Source organism: Trachypithecus francoisi, unplaced genomic scaffold (genome assembly GCF_009764315.1).
Source record: "Trachypithecus francoisi isolate TF-2019V2 unplaced genomic scaffold, Tfra_2.0 Lachesis_group11, whole genome shotgun sequence".
NCBI classification, from domain to species: domain Eukaryota; kingdom Metazoa; phylum Chordata; class Mammalia; order Primates; family Cercopithecidae; genus Trachypithecus; species Trachypithecus francoisi.
Window position 1 is genome coordinate 2,192,718 of NW_022681456.1, and position 24,793 is coordinate 2,217,510.

At 46.6% G+C, this 24,793-nt stretch overlaps 1 protein-coding gene across 1 annotated transcript in view; it reads right to left on the reverse strand.

The window, feature by feature from the left end:
- Nucleotides 1-24,793, reverse strand: part of ADGRD1 (adhesion G protein-coupled receptor D1) — a 224,765-nt gene that overhangs the window by 176,952 nt on the left and 23,020 nt on the right. Inside the window, 4 exon segments of the mRNA XM_033220087.1 lie at nucleotides 10,859-10,895; nucleotides 10,988-11,591; nucleotides 12,239-12,354; nucleotides 15,758-16,101. Of these exon segments, the coding sequence (XP_033075978.1) occupies nucleotides 10,859-10,895; nucleotides 10,988-11,053 (103 nt within the window). The 5' untranslated portion in view covers nucleotides 11,054-11,591; nucleotides 12,239-12,354; nucleotides 15,758-16,101.

Below are 24,793 nucleotides of genomic sequence, written 5' to 3' on the forward strand. Positions count from 1 at the left end.
AAATAAGAAAAGAATTTCATAAGCGAAACACTATTACAAACAATAAAAGAATTTAGCAAGGAGGCTTGTACAAATTTAATATACAAATGTCAATTGCCTTTCTGTATTCCAACAATAATGCTACAAAAAAGGAAGAAAAGTTCTCATAAGTGCAGCCAACAAAAAGAAAATATTTATGAACACAAGAATAAGTATTGTACAAGATTTTCATGAAGAAAGCAAAAAATAATAATTCTGAGGGATATGAAAGAACCCTTGAATGCCTGAAGGATTCAACCCACTGGAAAAGCCGACTCAAGGTCATCAACTATCCTTTATGCGTATTAGGAAATCTGTTGTGAAAATGCTGAGAGAATTTCTGTGGGGGAGATATATGATTATGGAGTTCATATAAAAAATAAGCAAGAAAATCTGGAGAAGAAACAGAAGAGGATAAAGAGAGAAGATTCACATTCACAATGACAAGGCACAGCATAAAACTACAGCCATGAAGATGGCTCATGGCGACACATGGATACACAGTTCAGCGGAAGACAAATCCGCAAAGATGCCTACACACATACGGAAATTTAGTCTGTGATAAAGGTGGTCCTTTATTTTTTATTTACTTATTTATTTTTTGAGGGGGAGTTTCACTGTTGTTGCCCAGGCTGTAGTGCAGTGGCGTGATCTCGGCTCACTGCAACCTCTGCCTCCCAGGTTCAAGTGATTCTCCTGCCTCAGCCTCCCGAGTAGCTGGGATTACAGGCGCCCACCACCATGCCTGGCTAATGTTTGTATTTTTAGTAGAGACAAGGTTTCATCATGTTGGCCAGGCTGGTCTCAAACTCCTGACCTCAGATGATCCACCTGCCTCGGCCTCCCAAAATGCTGGGATTACAGGCGTGAGCCAACACGCCTGGCCTCAAAGCTGGCCTTTTAAATTAGAGGAGAAATATTATTCAACAAAGGCATTGGAAACCAGTTCACCACCTGGAAAAAATTAAGATCCCAACCTTACTCTTTATACCAGAACAATTTCCAGATAGATCAAAAATTCCATGTAATAAAATAAAACGCAAAAGCTTCCGCAGAAAACAGGCTATACATTTGACAACATACCTTTTCTAAATTTCTGTGCAGAAAAAAAACCATCAAGCAAAATCAAACCGAGGAGTGTTGTTTATATAATATATATTACAGAAGGGTACTGATTTCTTTTTAGAGGTATTAAACGATTATATTGGTAAAACTCCTACTATTAAAAAGAACCAACCGAATATTGAGGCAAAGGAGATAATCAAATAACTCAATGAAAAAGAAATAAAAATTATGTATAAATATATCAAATGATGCCCAACCTTGCTCATAAGTTTTAAAAGTATATTAAACAACAATGAGCTTATCAGAGTTCACCTATCAGACAGGTGAGCATTAAGTTAGCTATCCTAAGCTGGCAACTTCCACCACATTTTTGATGGGAGTTCAAATCAGTACACCCCTTCTGAAGGGTAATTTGGCAATATCTATCCCAATTTTAAGTATACATTCCCTTTGATCTAGTAATTCCACCCCTAGGAATTTATTCTAGAGATACACTCATACATATGATCAAAGACCTCTGTGCAAGGCTTGTTTGTTGCAGAATTTTTTAATAGTATCAGAAACCTGAGAACAGCCTAAATGCTCATCTACAGATAGCTGGCTAAATAAACATGGCACATCTACACTCTGGACTGGAATATAGCTGGGACGAATACTAAGGTTCATCAGTGCACTGAGATAGCGTGTTCTTTCATTGATATTGTCTAGTTTTAAAAAATTAAGGTGATAAAAATGGGTGTACTATGAGCTATTTGTGTAAAATATAGTTGGTTCAGGGCAGGCATGGAGAAGAGAAGAGGAGAGAGAAGAAGAGAGAGATGTCTGGATAGATACAGAAACCAATACTGGTGCTTTGGGAGTGAAGAAGTCGAAAAACTGAGTGCAAGGTGTAAGAAGAAGATTCATGTTGCATTATCTTTCTGTTCTATTCGAATTTTTCAATCTGTATTCCTTTAGAAATATTTTAAGGCTTGCTTTCACAACTGAAGTGTCATAGTAGTTAGGAGCATACCACCATTTTCAGATAAGAACTGATACACCCCATCTAATATCTGAATTTTTGTCCACAGGTTGCCAAACATCCACCCATGTCCCGTTCATTGGTTCCACTTTTCAATTTGCATCTCTCCCTCCAGTTTTATGTACACAAGTTCAAAATGTAAGCCAAGAACAAAGTTAACTCTGTAATACGAGCTAAAGAGGAGTACCTAAACAATAACTTAACGGTCTTGTTAGTCTCTAAATAAAATAGCCCTAGTTAAATGAAGTAGCATGTTAGAAAATAAGGCCTGACTTCAGCTGATTTCCAGTGAGGATAGTTCTACTATTGTAATGCAATACAAAGAATCTGAAATGCAAAAATCAAAAATAATCATTTTCATTCCTACTGTGCTTTTCTTTTCCCCCTAAAATCTAGGATATTCATTTTGAAGAGGACAAAACCTCATTGACTTGTTATTCCAGTCATCCGGGAAAAAAAAAATTGTAAAAGGAAATAACATCTGTTATACAAAGAACAGATGTGTCTTCAGAATCCTCATCTTTATAAAATAACCCTGTGCATGATAAAGTCCTTCCTATTCTTTCCATTTACAAATGGTCACAATCAGTCCTGGCAGAAAGGCTAACAGAGTAAAGTGATGGTGTCTCATTCACCCCAAAGTCAGCCAGGGTTCATAGGCGGCCAGTGATGAGAAGAGGGGGACTGAGGCCAGAACACTGCCTTCTCTCCACACCACTGCACTTCAGACAAGTGTACAACACCTCAGTTGCCACAGATGTTTTGCAACTAGCAACACTGACTGCAAATAAGCAATGAAGGGGCTGCAAGCTGTAACACCTGCAGGGGCCAGCGAGTCCTGAGAAGTGACTGGACAGAGTCCAGGGATGGCATCCAAGGTAGTTAACAAGCTGGAAGGCACAGTCCAGACTCATCAGAGCAGATGCTGGAAACCATCAGCTGGTACCACCAGAGTCATAGGGCAGGAGAGGCTGAGGTGGCGCAGAAAACTGTGCTCTGTCTAAATTAAGTGGTGCCTCCTGATGCCGAAGCATGCGGCTCTGCAGGAAGGTTTGCCCAGGATTGTCAGGTCTTCCTTATTTTAAAGTGGAGTCAGAAATCCAGATTTTTTTAAAGTAAAATTTACCAAAATTTTAATGTTCGTATTTTTTTTTAAATAAAACATTGTGTGGTGCTAATGGGATGGGCTGAACTCAGCCCATAGGTTCCTTTTCCAACTCAAGGAGTAAAATAACTTGTAGTTCTACAAGTTTCATCAGAGCAAGAAAGTTTCATTCTTTTGGGAAAAAGGCATTCTATGGCACCTTCCCATCGAGAAGGTGGCGTGAGACCACCTGGCTCTGCAACCACCTTGATTTTCACCAAACTCTTCTAAAGACTAAACGTCTTCTTAGGCAGGTCGGCCAGCCAAGCAAAACCATGGCCCATTTGAGGACTCCAAAGCATCCCCAGCCTGGAAAACAAATAGCAGGGGACAGAGCCAGAGAGAGAAAATGGGAGGGTGAGGAGGAAGAGAAAGAACCGGCGGGGGAGAGAGAGAGAGAAAGAGAGAAGGGCAGAGAGAGAAAGGGGTATATTCAAGCCCACATCACCACAGTTCTTCAGAATTAATTTATCATCCATATGTAATGTTTTATTGAGTTTGGGGTGGGTGTGTGTGTGTGTGTGTCACAGACATAAGAGAGAGATGAGAGACAGAGTATTAATACTCAAAACAAGTTAATACAACCTTTAATTTTTCCTTTTCCATTTTTCTTCCAGATTTCCCTATTCTTCTCCCTTCCCTGTTACTTATTCCTTGTCTGAGTCCAGGGAAACCTTTATCCCTTGGTTTCCTGTAGGGGAATAATCTTCAGTGTTGCACTGACTTGGTCCAGCTGGAATCTATACCACACGGAGCGCCGGCCCCTGCCGATGGTCGGGCTGGCCTTCGTGGCTCCATCCTCCTTGGCCTCCAACACGTGGAGCTTATTTTTCCTGCACAACTTTGCCTGCTGTTCCCACTGCCTGGAAGGCTGTTCCCCACATTTTGTGTAGCTGATTCTATGATTCAGGTCTCAGTTCACAGGACCCCTCCCCTCATGCCACGCCTTCGTCGCCACCACCATCCGCTCTTTCTTTCAGGTCCTTATTTGGTTTTCTCATGGCATTTACTATTGTTTGGGATTTTTTTGTTACTATATTTGTGTGTTGTCTCCATATCAGACTCTGTTCCTTGAATGTTCTATTTACATTGTATCCCCCATGTCTAAGACAAGGGGCCCGGGAGGGGTGGGTGTGTGTGTGTGTGTGTGTGTGTGTAAGAGAGAGAGAGAGACAGACAGAGACAGAGAGACAGAAAGACAGAGAGAGATTTTTGCATTTGAAATCTCCCAGATTTTTAATATTAGCAACTTAAAAACTAACTATACAGGCAAAATGAATGATAAAATGCAAACATAAATAAATAAACATAGACTATAATTATTTATATAATTCTAGTATTTAGAAAATCTCTATTTGCCAAATTTCCATTTCTTCAACTGGATATAAACGTTGTTTTTGAAAATTCTATTATAAATACCATGAAGATGAAGAATCAACTTCCGCCATGGCCTGGCGGTTCCGACCGTTCTTTATAAACTCTACGGCAGGATGGAGATCTAAGGAATGATAATTACTGTAATTATCTGCTTGGCCTCCCAGACCCCTAAATAGAGCGGGTGAAGTGAACCGCCCCAAACTCTGGAGACGGCTGGAGCCAGCTGTGCCGTGTGCCCCAGGACCAGGACGCTGCTGGGTAATGACAGGCTTTGGGTTTGTTTTAAGTTCCCTTTTCCTCATTACAAATGTCATCTATACAATGGCATGCTTATAAACTTTTTAAGAATGGCCTGCAATTTATTGGCCAGTGGCATTTATGGATTCAGATTAATCAACCATCACAGCTTCATAAGGCTGTCCCTGGGGAACAGAGGCAAGAAATCGGGCAGCCTGGGGTCCTGGAAAAGCTTCCAGATGTAGGGAGGGGTCCGGACGCTGCCAACCCTGGATTTCCCTCTCCAAACCTACCTCCCGGCTTCCCTGTAAAGTGGGAAGGTGGCTCAATAGTCCCTACGGCCCCTCAACTACTGCATTCTATAATTCCTCCAGAATGACAATCTCCGGTCACAGATAAGCACAGAGTATGCAAAGGCTTAAAATGATTTCAAGTTGTTTGGCAATTACTTACAAAATGAAATACCTCTCTACATCTTAGACATAAAGATCTGGCAAATATCTGGCTACCTCTGCCAGTGTAGACAGGCAAACCAGGTGATACAAGCCAACGCAGCCAGCCGTGAGGCAAATGCATGCTGGTTGGCTGGCTTTATTGATGTGGTTTACCAGATGACTAGCGAATCTTCAGTGACTATGCATAGACAAGTCAATAAATATACAGATATTTTTTGAGACAGGGTCTCACTCTGTCACCAAGGCTGGAGTGCAATGGTGTGATCACAATTCACTGCAGCCTCAAACTTCTGGACTCAAGCGATCCTCCCACCTCAGCCTCCCAAGTAGCTGGGACTCCAGGCATGCACCACCATGCTCAGCTAAATGTTTATTTATTTATTTTTTTTGAGACGGAGTCTCGCTCTGTCGCCAGGGCTGGTGTGCAGTGGCCGGATCTCAGCTCACTGCAAGCGCCGCCTCCCGGGTTTACGCCATTCTCCTGCCTCAGCCTCCCGAGAAGCTGGGACTACAGGCGCCCGCCACCTCGCCCGGCTAGATTTTTGTATTTTTTTAGTAGAGACGGGGTTTCACCGTGTTAGCCAGGATGGTCTCGATCTCCTGACCTCATGATCCGCCCGTCTCGGCCTCCCAAAGTGCTGAGATTACAGGCTTGAGCCACCGCGCCCGGCCAATGTTTATTTTTTATAAAGGTGGGGTCTCTGTTGCTCAGGCTGGTCTTGAACTCCTGGGCTCAAGTGATCCTCCTGGCTCAGCCTCCCAAAGTGCTGGGATTACAGGCGTGAGCCACTGTGCCAGCCCAACAAATACGTATTGGATGCCTCCTATGCATAAGGCACAGTGCTGAGTGCCAGAATGAGAAAACAAGAAATGATTAACAGTTGTGGGAACCTTTAACAAAATAATACAGTTTGGTGTGGTTGTGGTGGAAAGTACGCTGGCCTTGGAAGACCAGGTTCTGCTCTATACTGGGGACTCCTCCTTAAGGCTCCCCTAGCACCTGAGGGAACCTGTGTCCCGGTACTGACCACGCGGCTGCTGTTTTCCAAGAATCTCTGTCTGCGTCTGTCTCCCCTAACTCCCCTCACGCTGTGAGCTTCTTGGGCCTAATACTGTGTCTTCTGAGCCCTGTGACCTTGAGCAAATCGCTTGGTCTGTCTGAAAGACACGCTTCTCCACCTGCGGTGCGAGGGCATGACAGCACCGCAGGGCTCTTGCGAGGATGATGTGAAATCAGTGTTTCGAAAGGCCCAACGTGCAGACACACTGGCCGGTTTTCAGAGCTGTTGGGCACTCTTTAGGATGAAATACTACACATTACGGAGCTGTTCTCTCGCGATGGAAACAGGTCGTTTCTGTTGGTGCGTCTGGGGCGCCCGGGCCCGTCATGAGCACTGCTGAGGAGACACGCCAGGGCCAGGTTTCCTCTACCAGGGCTCCCCGGGGGCAGGCGAGCCTCAGGGATGGAAGCTGGAACATGAAGGAGGCCCCTAGATTCTGGTTCACACAGACAGCCAGGGATGGGCTTTTCAGCAGGAAATGCGGTGAACCGAGTCTGAGATGTGGGAAGAGAAGACAAAAAGAGAGGACTGGGGCCAGGTGTGGTGGCTCAAGCCTGTAATCCCAGCACGGGGGGAGGCTGAGGCAGGTGGATCACCTGAGGTCAGGAGTTTGAGACCAGCCTGGCCAACATGGTGAAACCCCCGTCTCTACTAAAAATACAAAAATTAGCCAGGTTTGGTGGCTGGTGCCTGTAGTCCCAGCTACTCAGGAGACTGAGGCAGGAGAATCACTGGAACTCAGGGGACAGAGGTTACAGTGAGCTGAGATCGTGTCACTGCACTCCAGCCTGGGCGACACAGCAAGAGTCTGTCTCAAAAAAAAAAAGAAAGGATTGGATAGGATGGAGGGAGACAGGGAGGGAGGGAAGGAAATGAGGGAGGAAAATGGAAAAAAGAAAATGAGACAGGAAACAAAGTGAGAGAGAAGGCAGGAGAAGGGGAAGAGGGGGAGGAGGAGGGGAACAGTGAGGAAGAAGGGGAGAGAAGGAAGGGAAGGAAGGCAGGCAGCAGGCTGTTGTGTTCATAGAGGACACCTAAGCATTAAGCAAATGTGTCCACCTTCACCATTATTCTAAAAAGGAAGGAAGGAGGAAGGAAGAGAAAAAGGAAAAGGTCAAAAACATTTTGCAGTGAGAGGAGGACAAGGGAGGATGAGGAGAAAGAGAGGGACTGCCAGAACCTGGAAAGCTGAGGAGAGAGAAATCTTTCGGTTTCAAGAGCTCAGGAGGCGTGGTCGCCTTCACCGTGCTTTCCCACCCAGACTCCGGATCACCACGCCCTTCCATCCCTTTCTACCATCATCAGCACGGCCATTGTTTCTCTAACACAGCGCCTTGATCAGGAAACATTGATTTCTACCCTAAATCCAGAGTTGGAAGAACAAAGGTTCTATATGGAACAAAGACTGAGTTGAAACTGCTCCTTCAAGTTTAGAGTCAAGAATGCAAGTGCAGGTGTGTGTACATGTGTATACATAGGTGTGCATGTGTGGATGTGTGAGCTGTGTAAATGGGTGTGCATGTGTGTGGATGTGTGTGAATGTGTGAGGGTGCATGTGTGTGCATGTGAGTGCACATGTGTGAGTATGTGAAGACGTGTGTGGACACGTGCATGCATATGAGTGTGTGTGGACATGTGTGTGGGGTGTGCGTGTGTGGGTATGTGTATATGTATGTGCATGTGTGTGGACATGTGTGAGCATGTGCAGATGTGTGTAGACACGTGGACTTGTGTGAATGTGTGCACATGTGTATGTATGCATGTGTGTAGAAATGTATGGATGTGTGTGGATGCATGTGGATGTGTGTGGTCTGTGAATGTGTGTGGTCATGTGTGTAGACACGTGGATATGTGTGGACATATGTGTGAACATGTGTAAATACATGTAAGTTGATGCATGTCGACAAGCATTGGCACACGTGGGTGTGGGTGTGTGCATGGATGTGTATATTGTGCATGTGTGTCTACACATGTGAAGTGTGTGGACTCTCATGTGTGGATGCATGTGGACACATGTTGACGCATGTAGATGTGTGGATGCTTTTGCATGTGTATGCATGTGTGTCAACATGTCTGATGTGTATGGATTTGAGTGGTGTGTGTGGACATGCAGCCATATGTTGACACATGCAGACATCTGGGTATGTGTGTGTGTGCGTGTGCATATGTGTCAACATGTGTGGGTGTGTGTGATTTGTGTTGGTGTATGTGGGCATATGTTGACACATGTAGACATGTGGCATGGAGGCATGTGGACACATGTGCATGTATGAGGATGTGTGTGGGCTCTGTATCATAAGCAGAAGTCTGGTGAGTACCCACACAGCTTTCCTCAACACGGAGCAGCAGCGAGAGCCATGCTGGGGCCTCAGGGACCACCTGCCTGCTGCAGGACCCGGGTGCGCAGCTCTGCCTGACTGCCCTGCAGTTCGAGGGGCTACCTGTCCCCTCCTCTCAGTCCTCTCCCGTACGGAGCCCAGCCCAAGCCAGGAGGCCTGCATTCGTGAGAAGCAAGGCGCCCAGAGCGGATACGTCCTCTCTTTAATCCAGCGCTGCGTGTGTTTGCTCATTCCCAAGCCACCGGAGCCCTTGTTTCTTTCATTCAGTGAGTTGGCTGAGGAGAGGGGAACATGTGGAAACTCACAGCTTCCACGTCTTTTTAAAAGGAGCTCCTTACGCGTGAGGACGAATGAGAAGTGGCAGCATCCCCACCCCTGAGTTGGTGAATGGAGGTGGTGATGAGGTGACGATGCCTGGAACATCCTGACTTGGGGCTGCCGGGCAGCCGGAAAGGAGACAGAGGCTGAGGGCACAGCCCCTGGCCCTAGACCCCAGCAGACTCCTGGTGCTCCACCCAGGAAAGGGGCTCTCCCTGGAGGCCTGGACATCGCCCTGGGATCTGCCCACAGCGCTGGCCTGAGCCCATTTGTGGCTGATTGTTAAAGGCTGGTTCCCAGCCAGGCGCAGTGACTCACATCTGTCATCCCAACACTTTGGGAGGCCGAGGTGGTGGGATCACCCGAGGTTGGAAGTTCAAGACCAGCCTGGCCAACATGGCAAAACCTTGTGTCTACTAAAAATACAAAAATTAGCCAGGCATGGTGGCATGGGCCTGTAATCCCAGCTGCTTGGGAGGCTGAGGCACAAGAATTGCTTGAACCCGGGAGGCAGAGGTAGCAGTGAGCTGAGACTGAGATCTCACCACTCAATGCCAGCCTGGGTGACCGAGTGAGACTTTGTCTGAAAAAATAAAAACAAAAATAATCTTTTTTAAAAAGGCTGGTTTCCCATCAGAGACAGGCAGGGCCATACAATAGTGCTCAGAGAGGTGCCCAGCCAAGCTCTGGTGGGGCTGAGGCGGCGGCTGTGCTCACGACAGGCTTCCCAGCAGGGATTCAGGCACTAGAGGGTCTTCTCCCCATCTCCTGCAACTTCCAGCAGGAAGCAACAGCCCAGTGACTGCCCACCACTCCCAGAAAGCCTCGTCTTCCCATCTCTGCCCCTGGCTGACCGGAACATGTGCCCACACTCTTAACAGCAAAGGGCGTGTGCCTCCCTGTCCTCCTGGGAGAAGCCCCATCCTGATGCTTCCTGGCTGGGTGTTACAATGGCCAAAGGAATGTGGCTCTGGGGCCAGAGCAAGAGTGGCTCTCTGTCCTGAGTCCCTCTCATGGGCTGCTCCAGGCTCAGCTGGTCAGCACTCTGAGGCTGGAGGTCCCAAGACCCTACTATGGGCCAGAGCTCCAAGTGCCCCCCAGTGACACTGCCCTGAAGACATGTGATGGGCGTGGTGGCTCACTTCTGTAATCCCAGCACTCTGGGAGGCCAAAACGGGCGGATCACCTGAAATCAGGGGTTCGAGACCAGCATGGCCAACATGGTGAAACCCTGTCTCTACTAAAAATACAAAAAAAAAAAAAATTAGCTGGGCGTGGTGGTGCACACCTGTGATCCAAGCTACTCAGGAGGCTCAGGTAGGAGAATTGCTTGAACCTGGGAGGCAGAGGTTGGGGCCACTCCAGCCTGGGCAACAGAGCAAGACTCCATCTCGAAAAAAAAAGGAAGGAAGGAAGGAAGAGAAAGAAAGAGAGAGAGAGAGAAGGAAGGAAGGAAGGAAGGAGGAAAGAAGGAAAGAAGGAAAGAAAGAAAGAAAGAAAGAAAGAAAGAAAGAAAGCAAGAAAGCAAAGAAAATAAAGAAAAGACAGACAAGGCATTCAAGTGAAGGAGATCATATTTCCTGAATCACAACATTTCATATGACCCAGCTCAAGGGGCCCAGAACCGCTTCTCCGTCCACCGCTCGGCCAGTGAGGGGTAGCCCAGGGTCAGAGCGTGTGGTGGGGCAGCGAGGTCGGGGACCAGGAGCCCAGCAACGGCCATTTGCTGATGCCTCAGGGATGAACGAGTGGGCTGTTCCTGGGATACCACACTAGGCAGGGAGGGGAGGGTGGTGCTCAGAGTGAGAAGGACACACTCGTACCTGGATGGTCCTGCGATCTGGAGTAGACGCCACGCACCTGCACACAAAAGACCACAGTGTGAGAGACGCTCAGGGAAAGCCTCCGGAGAAACCGAGCCCGTCTCCATCCTGGCCACTTGGGGACATTACCTGAAAGTTGTAATAAAATAGCAGCAGGCGGGAATACCAGCAGCACAGCCGCAGCAGCTTTGCCATGGCTTTCTGGGAGGTCAAAGCTCAGAGCCAAGTGAAATTCCTGAGGGTCTGTGAGAACGGGACCTCTTAACCTTCACTTCCTTGGAAAAGGGACATTTTCACAGGTTCCAGGGAGAAAAAAAAAGTTCTGTCTCCTTAAAGTTTGTGAAACGCAGCTGTTTGGGAGATCTAATGGGTGTTTCTTCCTTGTCTCAAAACTTGAGATTCTTCAGTGATCAATAAACACGCTGCGATGACCAGAGCAGCTGTGGAATGCAGGGAGGAGAAACCCAAACCCGACTCACAGTCCGGGAAAGCAATCCCAGGTCACCACTGACTGCGACCTGCGCCTGGGACGGGAGGCTGTTCGTCCTGCGGTGTTTTCTTTTTATTTCAAAAGCCTCCGTTTGTCTCAGTCAGGTTTGCTGCTTCCCTTTTCTCTGAAGAAGGTTTTGTGCGTGGTTTTTCCCTGGAGCGCCCGCCTGCTCCTCGGACTTGTCCTGCGGCCGCTCTGGAGCTCCTTCTGGTCTGGCTCAAGTTCACACCTCCGTCCTGCTCTCTGGGTGGAGAGGGAGTGAGTGATGTAAGTCTCTCTCCTCAAACCTTGTTCTGTTCTCCTTCTCTATTTATATCCCCACTGCTGTGTCCTTCCTGGGTCCTAACTCCAGCCTCTTAAGAACAACTGAAATATTTTCAGGATCTCAGGCTCAGAATCAAACCAGACAGACATGGGCTCTGTGTGTGTTACTGATGCCTTCTGCTCAGCACCCTCGAAGTCAGCATAAATATTAATAAATGCAAAATGCAAAACAAACCATAAACTCTGTTTAGATCTGAGTCTTGTTTGCCTCTGAGAAAGAATGAAGTTGATAGAGGGATGGAAAAGAAAAACCAGCACACCCACTGTGCCCTCCCTATTAAGTGTTTACCACATTTTTCTCTTTAATCCTTTCAGACGTCAGTGAAAACTACAGAATTAATTACAAGGTTCGCTGCTCAATTATACCATACTGCATATCTGCCCCACCCCAGCACCAGGAGGATGTTCTCAGTGTGATAGAAAAGAGCCCCTTCGCCAGACATGCCTCAGTTTACCCAAGACCAAAGTTGATCCGATGTATTCCAAATACACGTGTACACACAGAGACACACACCCTATCATTGCAATCACAGCGATATTTGCTATGTGATTTAAGTAATACTTACGCTTCATAGTTTCTCCAGCATTCACCAGCTGTGCTTCTAGGCAAACTACTTAATCTCTCTTTGTTTTCAAATTCCTCATCTGCAAAATGAGGGTTAATAGCTCCTCCTCCTCAGGGCTGTAACAATAAATTAGAGGACAGATCCGAGGCTCTTCAGGCAGTACTTGGAAAATACGTGGCACTCAAGACATGCTATTTTTTATTAAGAAAAATTATCACTCAGTAAATGTTAGCTATGATTATTATCAGCAAGTATAACATAACACCCAGTAAATGTTAGCTGATACAGTTATCTCAATTGTCCTGACTTTAAATGGGAATTAAGAATCCTGAATCCAACATACTTCCTAAAGAGGATAAGAAAATGACTTCCAATCTCTGTGGGATAGAAAAAAAGAAAGTGCTGTCAAAACGTTAGGTGATTATTTTTAACTTGTGCCTGCAGCCTATAACCGCTCAGATCCTCTGATAGCCTGAGCCTCTCTGTGGAGCTGGAGAAGGGTTCCAGAGAGTTCCATCTCCTAGCACTGGAGAACTCCAAAGACCCAGGGCTGTCTGTAATAACGACCTTTATCCTGTTGCTCGGGCTGGTCGGCTTCAGGGAAAACTAATTTACAACCTTTATCTCTGCCGTTTCATCAGCTCTCCAGTCCCCCACTGCCTCTAGCTGGAAGAGGTGAAGGGAGAGACAGGCAGTTGCAGATTTTTCTCAGCCCCAGTTTTAACCTGGAAGAATTCAACAGATTGCTGAATATGTAGACCTTTCCCATCTCCATGAACAAACAAAGCCAGCATGGTTTCTTTTAATCATAAAATTGTCATCAGATAATGGGAGACACCCCAATTCAATGGCTGTAATAAAAACTAGGTAGAAGGCCGGGCGCGGTGGCTCAAGCCTGTAATCCCAGCACTTTGGGAGGCCGAGACGGGCGGATCACGAGGTCAGGAGATCGAGACCATCCTGGCTAACACGGTGAAACCCCGTCTCTACTAAAAAATACAAAAAACTAGCCCGGCAAGGTGGCGGGCGTCTGTAGTCCCAGCTACTCGGGAGGCTGAGGCAGGAGAATGGCGTAAACCCAGGAGGCGGAGCGTGCAGTGAGCTGGGATCCGGCCACTGCACTCCAGCCCTGGCGACAGAGTGAGACTCCGTCTCAAAAAAAAAAGAACTAGGTAGAAAACCAATTCAGCAGAGCTTGCCCTGCAGGCGTCTGCATTCATCCGCAGCTCACTCTGGCTGTCCATCCTGGACTACAGTCCCGTGCCTCGTGCCTCGTCCTATTTGCCTGCATCCTGTCTCATACCTTGCTCAGAGGCCCAGAAGAACCCACCTCCATGTAAAGCAGCGTGTCCTAAAGCCTGGAGATTTGAGACAGGGCCTTGAGTGGTCCGTGGGCCTGGAACCAAGCACCTCTGATGCCTCTGTGCGTCTCATCCCATCCCCCAAACATCGGGGTGTTTGGTTCCAAACATCACCTTGACAGCAGGTCTCCCTATCCCTAAAGCTCTCCCCTGCTGCATTTTTTCAATCTCACTAACCACGATGCAATGTACTTCCTATCTTAGACGTTTTTTTCACTTATTGTCAGTCTCTTCCCAGTGAGGCATAGGCCCCATGAGAGCAGATAACTTCTTTCTGCTTGTTCACTCTGTGCCCCAACCCTGAGGACAGGGCTTGGTACTTGGTGGGTACTCAGCATTTATCACTGAACCCAGCGCAGCTCTGCCTTCCCGCAGCACAGCCAAACATGGACGTCGGGGTTGCAGCGAGAGGGAGTGAGGCATTTAGAGCAGGGCGCCAGGCAAGGAGAACCTGGCCGCTCACACTGCAGACCTGAACTCCCGGATAGCTGATGCGGGAGGGTTTTTCAAGGTGGAGAGGCAGCGGTTACAGGCTAAGTCCCACATGAATAATACCTGGAGGCCACACATTGGTTTGACCTAAAAAGCCAGGACAACGTGAAGTGGGGGCCCACAGGTCCTATAGTGGGAGTGCAGATCTTCTGATTTGTGATTGGTTAAGAAGGCAAGCCTTTGTCAAACAATTGGACATCAGCAAAAAAGAATGTTAGCTCTGGCCTGTGGGCATGACCTCCTCCAGGCCCCTCAGGAAGAAATTTAGAACAAAGAACAGTGGTGGGCCTGGAGGGGTGGATCCCAACACTTTGGGAGGCTGAGGCAGGTGGATCACCTGAGGTCAGGGGTTCAAGACCAACCTGGCCAATATGGCAAAACCCCCTCTCTGCCAAAAATACAAAAATTAGCTGAGTGTGGTGGCACACACCTGTACTCGGGAGGCTGAGGCAGGAGAATCAGTTGAACCCAGGAGGTGGGTGGAAGTTGCAGTGAGCTGAGATTGAGCCACTGCACTCCAGCCTGGGCAACAGAGTGAGACTCTGTCTCAAAAAAAAAAAACGAACAAAGAATGGTGGTGGAGTTCAGCTCTCCACTCCCCCATATCTGAGGGTCTGAGGGTCTGTAAGTCAACAGATCCATTTGGTGGGGGTCCAGGTTCTGAAAAACAACTCTGGGACGTTTGTTACGATGTTGTCTTTAGTTTCTATAGGGAAGCAATGAATTCCTGACTCCAACTCTCTTGACTATTGTTTCACGCTACTATTACCTTCTTGCTTCTCAAGTTGTTCATATATTTCTCAGGGCTAGCTAGGTGGCTGGAATTCCCCTTGAAGGAACCCAAGATTTTATTGTATTTGTTTATTTCTTTATTTATTTTGAGATGGAGTCTCATTCTGTCGCCCAGGCTGGAGTGCAGTGGCGCGATCTCGGCTCACTGCAACCTCCGCCTCCCAGGTTCAAGCAATTCTCCTGCCTCAGCCTCCTGAATAGCTGGACTACAGGCACCAGCCACCACGCCCGGCTAATTTTTTTGTATTTTTAGTAGAGAAGGAGTTTCACCATGTTGGCCAGGCTGGACTCGAACTCCTGACCTCGTGATCCACCCGCCTCGGCCTCCCAAAGTGCTGGGATTACAGGTATGAGCCACGGCACCCGGCCCAATTTTGTTTTCTTTCTATGCTTGGGTGGGGAGTGCCCGGCAGGCAGCCTCACAGTCAACATTCAAGTCATAGTTTTTGGCCACATGCATGTGTACTTTACTTAAGGAATGCAAAACATTGTTACACTTTGGTAAAATATATCAGACTTCACTGGCAGGATGCTAACTAAACATTAAAATGAGACCTGGCCAGGCGCGGTGGCTCACGCCTGTAATCCCAGCACTTTGGGAGGCCGAGGCCGGCGGATCACAAGGTCAGGAGATCAAGACCATCCTGGCTAACACGGTGAAACCCCATCTCTACTAAAAATATACAAAAAACTAGCCAGGCGAGGTGGCGGGCGCCTGTAGTCCCAGCTACTCTGGAGGCTGAGGCAGGAGAATGGTGTGAACCCAGAAGGGGGAACTTGCAGTGAGCTGAGATCCGGCCACTGCACTCCAGCCTGGGCGACAGAGCGGGACTCTATCTCAAAAAAAAAAAAAAAAAAGAGAGAGAGACTTTACATTGTGATTAGGCTCCACTCAAAATTGTACAGGGACAAAAAGTGTGACGCCAGCTGCCCATGGGAATGTAACTGGCTTATTTGCAAAGCTGATGGCCTGTGCACGACAGAGGCTGTTTCCTGGTGCTGAGCAGCTCAGATGTCCCAGGAGGATAGATTGGGCCTGAACAAAGAATTCTGTGGACGGCCAAAATGCCGAGGGAGAGCTGGACACGCTGTGAGCACAGGAGTTCCTGATGCCTGATTCACACCACTCCAAGGTGCGCCTTCCTCCAGCTCAGATCTTCCCAGACGCCGGCATATCTGTGAGAGGCAGCAAGAGCTGTGCGTCCATCACGTTTACTCCTGTGGAGATAAGCAAGGCGGAGCAGTAATGCTGAAGCAGTGTGCTAGGAGGGGTGTGCAGCACGCAACGTAGGTGGAAATGAATGGTGTTAGAAGCCTGGGGGTGAATTCACTGAGGAAGTCACCAAGGAGTTCGGGGATCCTTTCTCTGAGTGGTTAAGGGATGGGACCTTCTGGAAAGAAGCCATGGAATGGACTAAAGCTCCGATGCCGCGTGCCCTGGACCGTGGACACGTGTTGTTTCTACCGGCCCAGCCTCCCCTCCGGCTCCCGCCGGCTTTTCTTTAAAGGACGCTTCCTCCACTGACCCGTGAACTCAGACGGGACTGTCAGAAGCTGCAGGTGTTGCGGGGCACTCGTGACCCAGCGGGAACGCTTGCAGCGCTTCCATACCACAGGCACTGTGGCCCAAAGGTGTACACGTGACCCACTCAAAACCAATCAGTGTCTTCCCGGGGATCAATAGACTGACCGTGGGAGAGAAAAGTCTCCCTCTCCCACTGCTAATCCGGAACGGTCTTCAGTCAAGGCTGGTGATGCCCATTTTCCCCACAATAAAGAAAATAATTACACCGAGCTGAAGATAAAAGCAAACATAGAGACTCTAGCATCCTAGCCTTGGAGAGGGCAAGAGAAAACCTGATGCTGTCAGCTGAGGCCTTGGATCCTACAAGGCCTTGGATCCTACAAGACCTAAAGCCAGCATTCCCTGACAGGCACCGAGAAATTTATGTTAGACTCAAGCAAGTTTGAGCTTGGTTTCTGTCCCTGGTGATTAAGAGTCCTGGTCAATGACACAGATTTGAGAAACCGCAATTAATTATATATTCAATGAAGAGTAGGCACAAGTAGGAAAAGTGGCAGGGGCTGAGGCTGGAGAGTCAACAACATCATCAGGAGGGCCTGTGTACGGGGCGCCTCTCGTTCACCTCTTTAAATCTTCTCTGCCCTGCTTCTTAGCCACCTACCAGTAGGATGATCAGCTCCACACTGGCTTCCACAGCTTTGCTCCTGACGGTGATGCCCTCAGAAGCCAGAGCGTGTTCCACCCTGGGGTCTCTGACTAGGCAGATGGGAGGCCCAGGGAAGCCCTGCAGCCTCAGGCGTAAGCACCCAGAAACATAAGGGACTCAGGCCCATGCCGTGCAGGATCCTGTGGACAAACGCCCGCTTTTCTCCCCCCAGCCATCGTGGTTGCAACACAGTAGCATTTCCCTGCATTGCCGCTTCCCCACTTCTGTGTCTGTTGCCCCCGTCCCCCACTTTGGCCCCCTGGACTCACACTCTAAAGCACTGCTCCCATGTAAGTGTTTGCACTGGGCTCTCCTCTCGGAGAACCAAGAACGAGACACTCGTGTAGGTTAGTCCCAACGAAGCAGCGTCTGGGGAAATCCCCGAGGTCTGTTATCTCCTGCTAAGGAAATCAAAGGCACACAAGGAGTAGGTTTAGGAGCAGAAAGTTTGACAGGCGAAAGAAAGAACAGCTGTTCCTCGTGCAAAGGAAGGGGGACCCAGCGGGTCTCCGGGTTTGGGGTGAGATGTGTGCTTGGGTTTACAGACGAGCTTGAAGAGGCGGTGTTGATTTACATAGGGCGTAGTGGATTGGTTGGACCAGATGTGCCATTTACATAGCCCGGAAGAGGCTGGCTATCCCACGCTAACCTTTTATTATGCAAATAGAGTCTTTACCCGGCTGGAGCCATGATGCCCACACACGTGGGGACAAAGAAAAGGGAAGAGGGAACCTCCATGTTGAACATACCTGGCTTCCAGGTTTCCCTTTTCTATTGGCACAGCTGCCAGCGTTCACCTATGCAGGCTTCCTTATCTACACTGGCATCTCGATTTTTCAGGCTGCTTTTGTTAGAAAAGAAATGACTTGGAGGCTGCTTTCGTATTAAAAGGAAACCTTACCAAGGACTCCCGTACCCTCACTAACTCTAACTGCCTAAACATTTCCTTTTAGCTCCTGGATCACCAAGGATCCCAAAGGCATTCACGGATAGACTTCAGGAATCATTAAATGCTCTGGATCACATGCACTTTTTTTTTGAGACGGAGTCTCACTCTGTCACCCAGGCTGGAGTGTAGTGGCGCAATCTCTGCTCACTGCAACCTCCACCTCCAGGGCTCAAGCGATTCTCCTGCCTCAGCCTCCCAAGTAGCTAGGATTACAGACGCCCACCACCACGCCTGGCTAATTTTTCCTATTTTTAGTAGAGATAGGGTTTCACCATATCGGCCAGGCTGGTCTCAAACTCCTCACCTCAGGTGATCCGCCCACCTCAGCCTGCCAAAGTGCTAGGATTACAGGCGCAAACCACCATGCCCGGCCCACGTGCACATTTTGAATGTGCATATGTGAATTTTGGGGGGAGAAGGTCCATAGTTTTCATCCAGTTTTCAAACGTAGTTTTTATCCAGTTTTCAAAGACGATAAGAGCAAGGATGAAAGTGTAAGAAGCCGGGCGCGGTGGCTCAAGCCTGTAATCCCAGCACTTTGGAGGCCGAGACGGGCGGATCACGAGGTCAGAAGATCGAGACCATCCTGGCTAACATGGTGAAACCCCATCTCTACTAAAAAATACAAAAAACTAGCCGGGCGAGGTGGCGGGCGCCTGTAGTCCCAGCTACTCGGGAGGCTGAGGCAGGAGAATGGCGTGAACCCGGGAGGCGGAGCTTGCAGTGAGCTGAGATCCGGCCACTGCACTCCAGCCCGGCGGCAGAGCGAGACTCCGTCTCAAAAAAAAAAAAAAAAAAAAAAAAAAAAAAAAAAAAAAAGAAAGTGTAAGAAACCGCTTAGTTGGTAAGGAGTGTTTTCAGCATGAATATGCACAGAGGACATTGCTAATTGCCTACCCAAAATCTGTTCTCTTCTTTCTCCGTATGCAGAATTGCAAACATATTTGGGTGCCAATATGAGCAGGTAAAAAGGTTATTTCCCTTTCAGCTAGGGGTGGCCATGTGACCTACATGCAAGGAGAGACAGGCAGAAGTCTCTTGAATGGGCTTCTGAGAAGACATTTTGAAAAGGCAAACTCCTTTCCACCTTTGCTCTTCCTGAAGGCTTCTGACCTCAACCTTCTTTCTGGCTGGAATGTGGAAATGCTAAGCTGAGGTGGAGCAGCTGTCCTCAACCATGAGAATGAAAACCACAAGCTTTTCCTCCTGGGATGGAAAAGGCTGGAAAGAACATCACTCTCATCATGAGAAAAAGTCAGTTAATCCACAAAATCGTAACTTTTCTTGAACCCATCAGAGAGCTGAGGTTCAAGGAAACCACCCTGCCCGAAATCTTAGGGGAAGACAGGTCTAAGGAGGAACGGGACATAAGCGTCATCTCGCAGGTGGCAGAGCATGAGCTCAACAAGTAAGAAGCATTCAGCAAAAGCTTTTAATGGATTTCTAGAGGCCGGTGTAGGCTGGAGTGAGAGCATAGACTGCTGGCAGCTGCACACCGAAGGAAGTTTGTTCCCATCTCAGCCTCTTCTCCCTGGATGCCCAGCAGGTACAGAAGAAGGATTGGGGGCAGGCAGGAGGCTGGAGAGAACCGTTCTGCACAGCTGGAGAAGTGAATGACCACCACTGTGCAAGGGCAGGAAGCCCTGCCTGGACTTTTCTCCCCAAGGAACAAAGTCCTTGTGCTGCTGGGGGAAGGACAGCCAGCCCTGCCAGCCGCAGGGCACAGGGAAGAACCTCTGGGATGCAGTGGGGAGAAACTACCCTCTATTCCCAGGGCAGGGGCAGAAACTCTCCTGGGCCCAGATCATCAAAGATCTCCTTCAAATGGGAGAGGGGCAGGGCCACCAAGAAAATCCATCTCAAGACACAGAGACACAAGGTCCACCTAAGACTGAGGTTGGGCCTGAGAACCTTCTCTGTTCCCCATGACCAGGCTTGCAAGATCCAGCGTTCTAGGATTGAGAGGGTAGGAGCCAGAGGAGAGTCACTCTGACATTCTGGCACACAAGAAATGCTTAAAACTGAAAGCAGAGCAGAAACACTGAGAAAAACCTTCGGCCAAACCAAACCCCACCCAAAGCACAAGATTCTGCCAGAGGAATGTGAAGCTACCAGTGGACTGAAGGCAACCATAGCAACAGAATCTAAACCCAGCTCAACTCGCCTGATTGACTTAACACACATATCACACACACATGTACATATACACACCAACACACATACCTTACACACATACACATAAACACACACATCTGCACACACACACACACACACACACTCCCATGCAAGCACACACATGCATTAATGACCTAGCAGAGACTTTTCCCCATTTCCTGGCATAAATACTATTTATCTTAGTCTCCGCTGTCTTGTGTGTGATGTCCAGCACTCATTCTAAAATTATGACACACACAAAAGAGAAAGAAAAAACAACCCACTGCCAAGAAACAAAGCAATCAAAACTAGAAGATAGACCATTTTAAACAACTATGATTAATATGTTAAATGTTTTACTGGAAAAATGATGACAACACTGATGAGCGAATGGAGAATTTCTGCAAAGAGATGGAAATTATATGAAGGAGTCAAATGGAAATGCTATCACTAAGAAAGGGCAGATAACAGATGCAACATTCCTTCTCTGGGTTCATCAGTACACTCCACACAGGCAAGGAAAGAATCCGCTAACATTGTCATAGGTCGGCTGGGCGCGGTGGCTCACGCCTGTAATCCCAGCACTTTGGGAGGCCGAGGTGGGCAGATCACGAGGTCAGAAGATCGAGACCATCCTGGCTAACACGGTGAAACCCCGTCTCTACTAAAAAAAAATGCAAATTAGCCAGGCGTGGGGGCGGGCACCTGTAGTCCCAGCTACTTGAGAGACCGAGGCAGGAGAATGGCGTGAACCCAGAAGGCGGAGCTTGCAGTGAGCCGAGATCACGCCACTGCACTCCAACCTGGGCGACTGAGCGAGACTCCGTCTCAAAAAAAAAAAAAAATGTCATAGGAAAATTAAAATTATCAAAACTGAAACACAAAGTGAAAAAGAAAATATGTATATTTTAAAAATCAGAGCATGAAAGAACAATGTCACAATAGCAAATAATCTAACATATGTGTAATTGAAACTGTAGATGTAGACATGAGAAAATAAGACAGAAAAATGTCTTGAAGACATAAAATCTAAGAATTTAAACAGAAAGAAAGAAAGATATTGAAAGATATTCAATTACAGACCCAAGAAGCTCAGACAATCCCAAGCGAGATGAATATCAAACACACACAGCCCTAGAAACATTTAGACACTTGATCATCACACTGCCAGAAATCAAACATAAAAGCAAAATCATGAAGGCATCAAAAGGAAAAATATACATTATGTACAGAGAAGCAAAAATCAGAATTACAGTAGACTTCTTATCAATAACTATGTAAGCCAAAGGATGATGTCGTGAAATAGCTGAAGTGCTGTGGGGTTGGGAGGATGAGGAGGGCCCTGTCAACCCAGAATTCTATATCCAGTAAGAATATCTTTCAGAAATGAATGAGAGACCTGGGAATGGGGGGAGGGAGAGTGACTGCTACTGGATACAAGCTTCCTTTGGGGGTTGATGGAAATGTTCTGAAATTAAATAGTGATGATGGTTGCACAACCTTGTGAATAGACTCAAAACCACTGAATTTTACACTTAAAAATGAACTTCATTGTGTGAATTATATCTCAAAAAAAGAAAGAGAAATAAACTATTTTTCAAACAGAAAGTGACAGAATTTAGTATCAGAAACCAGAACTACAAGAAATGTGAAAGAAGCTCTTTAGACAAGAGCACTTCGACACCACCCAGAAGCTTGGATCTACACATAGAAATGAAGACACCCAGAAATGTTTAAATTTGAAGTAAGTATAAAAGGTGTTTTTCTTATTTTCAGTTGCCATAGAAGGAAAAAATTGACTGTCTAGTGACAAAAGAGTAGAAGGTGCTGTGGGTTGATAGCATTTGTAAAAGTAAAATTTATGACTAAATATAATAAAACATGGGAGGGAGGAAGTAGAAGCACCCTGTCCTGAGGTGCTCACACAATACGTGGAGTGGTATAATATTATTGGAAGATAATTTGAAGAGATAGATTCTCTAACAACCCTGGGGGGTGGGAAAAAAGCATTTTGTAAGCCTTAGGACAACCCCTTGGAGAAAATGTTATAGAGGGATAAATAATAAGCCAATAATAGACATGAAAAGGAATAAAAATTGTGAATTAATCAAAAAGCAGATGGAGAAAGAAGGAGAAAACAAAGGACAGATGGAACAAATAGAAATTAACTGGCAAAAATGTCCAATTTTATTCCAATCATATTAATCATTGCACTGAGTTTTAATGATCTGAACACACCAAAGAGAAGATAAAGATTCCCTAGATAAAACAAAAAGACCCAACTATATTCTATTTACAAGAAACACATTTTAAATATAAACACACAATGAGGTTAAAAGTACAAGCAGAGTGAAAAGATATACCATGAAACACCGAATAAAAGAGAACTGGAGTGGCTGCCTGGAGTGGAAAAAGTAGACTTCAGAACAAGAGAGCCCATTAGGGATAAAGAGGGTCACTACGTAAGGATAAAGCAGTGAATTCACCAACAACACATAGCAATCCTCGGTAGGTATCCCTTTAACAAGAGAACTACAAATACATGACAAAAGCCACTATAGCTGAAAGGAGAAATGGACAACTCTAGTTATATTTAGAGACTCCTCTCTCAGTAATCAATAAAATAAGTAGACAGAAAATCAGTAAGGATACAGAAGAGCTGACCAACATTATCAACTTACTTGACTTAATGACATTTATGGAACACTCCGTCCCACAACAAAGAAATGACATCCTTTTTCAGTGCACATAAAATACACACTGACTAGACCATACTCTGGCCCATAAAACAAACCTCAGCAAATATGAAATTTTGAAATTCTATAAAGTATGTCCTCTAATCATAATGGAATTGAACTAGAAGTCAAAATGAAAGAAAGATAACTATTTGGGTGATAAAATGTTCTAAAATTAGATTATGATGGTTTTTACATGACTGCCAATACACTAAGAAACATTGAACTGTACACTTTAAATGAGTGAACTTTATAATAAATAAATTACTAGAACTAATAAGTGAGTTTAGCAAGGTCACAGAAACAGGTTCAACGTGAAAAAAATAATTTGTTTTGATCCAGTAGCAATGGATGATTGGGAATTTAAATTTTTAAATGCTATTTTAAATATCATTTTACATATGATATTAAATATCTAAAATGTAATCTTTAATTACCAAGTATAACACCACCAAAAAATTAAATACTTCCCTTTTTAGGGAAATTTTTTTGGAGTGTTGGACAAATTTTGTGTCTCGTCATGGTGGTGGTTACATGACCATGTGTTTGTCAAAACTCATGGAGCTGTATTGTAAAAGGAGCGATTATTTTTGTGTTATGAGTTACACCTAAATACACCTGCCTGAACTATCCCATAAGCTAAGAATGGCAGAGCCTCAGGTTAGAAGGTGCTCGAGTCCCTGGTGACACTGCACAACTGCCATATTGCCCCCTACTTGCCTAAGTCACTGGAATCTTGTGTTTATTTCATGTACTTGAAAAATAATCTCAGCCAGGCACGGTGGCTCATGCCTGTCATCCCAGCACTTTGAGAAGTTGAGGCAGGCAGATCAGAAGGTCAGGAGTTCAAGACCAGCCTGGCGAACATGGTGAAACCCTGTCTCTACTAAAAATACAAAAAGTTAGCTGGGCGTGGTGGCAGGTGCCTGTAGTCCCAGCTACTCAGGACGCTGAGGCAGAAGAATCACTTGAACCCGGAATGCAGAGGTTGCAGTATGCCGAGATTATGCCACTGTACTCCAGGCTGGGTGACAAAGTGAGACTCCATTTCAAAGAAAAAGAAAAAAGAAAAGAAAAAGAATCTCTAACTGACACAGCACGACAAGTGGATTGGGGCCTCCTCTTGACTACTCAGGTGATTTCTCAGTCCCAAGTGGCTTGTTTACTTTGCCTCTGAACTCAGCCAAAGTCATGGGATACCTACCTATAAGTCCGTTTTTATTTTCACCCACCTGTAACTAAGGAATAAACAACTCTAGATATTAAAAGGTGGAATCTTATTAGACAGTGAGATACTACCTGTTCATCTGTCATCACCACGACCATCATCCCATGACCAGTTAATAGATCATCCAGCAAACATCATGATTTGCCATTTGGAAGCAAAACCAACTGCAGGGGAAAAGACAATCAATTACCTTGCACCTTTTAGAAAGCCATGCTGGCGGCCGGGCGCGGTGGCTCAAGCCTGTAATCCCAGCACTTTGGGAGGCCAAGACAGGCGGATCACGAGGTCAGGAGATCGAGACCATCCTGGCTAACACGGTGAAACCCTGTCTCTACTAAAAATACAAAAAACTAGCCGGGCGAGGTGGCGGGTGCCTGTAGTCCCAGCTACTCTGGAGGCTGAGGCAGGAGAATGGCGTGAACCTGGGAGGCGGAGCTTGCAGTAAGCTGAGATCCGGCCACTGCACTCCAGCCCGGGCAACAGAGCGAGACTCCGTCTCAAAAAAATAAAAATAAAAATAAAATAAAATAGAAAGCCATGCTGAACTACTGCAGCAAAACTAGCCATTAATTAATACCTCACTCACTGTCTCAGTGAATAACAATGTGAAGCT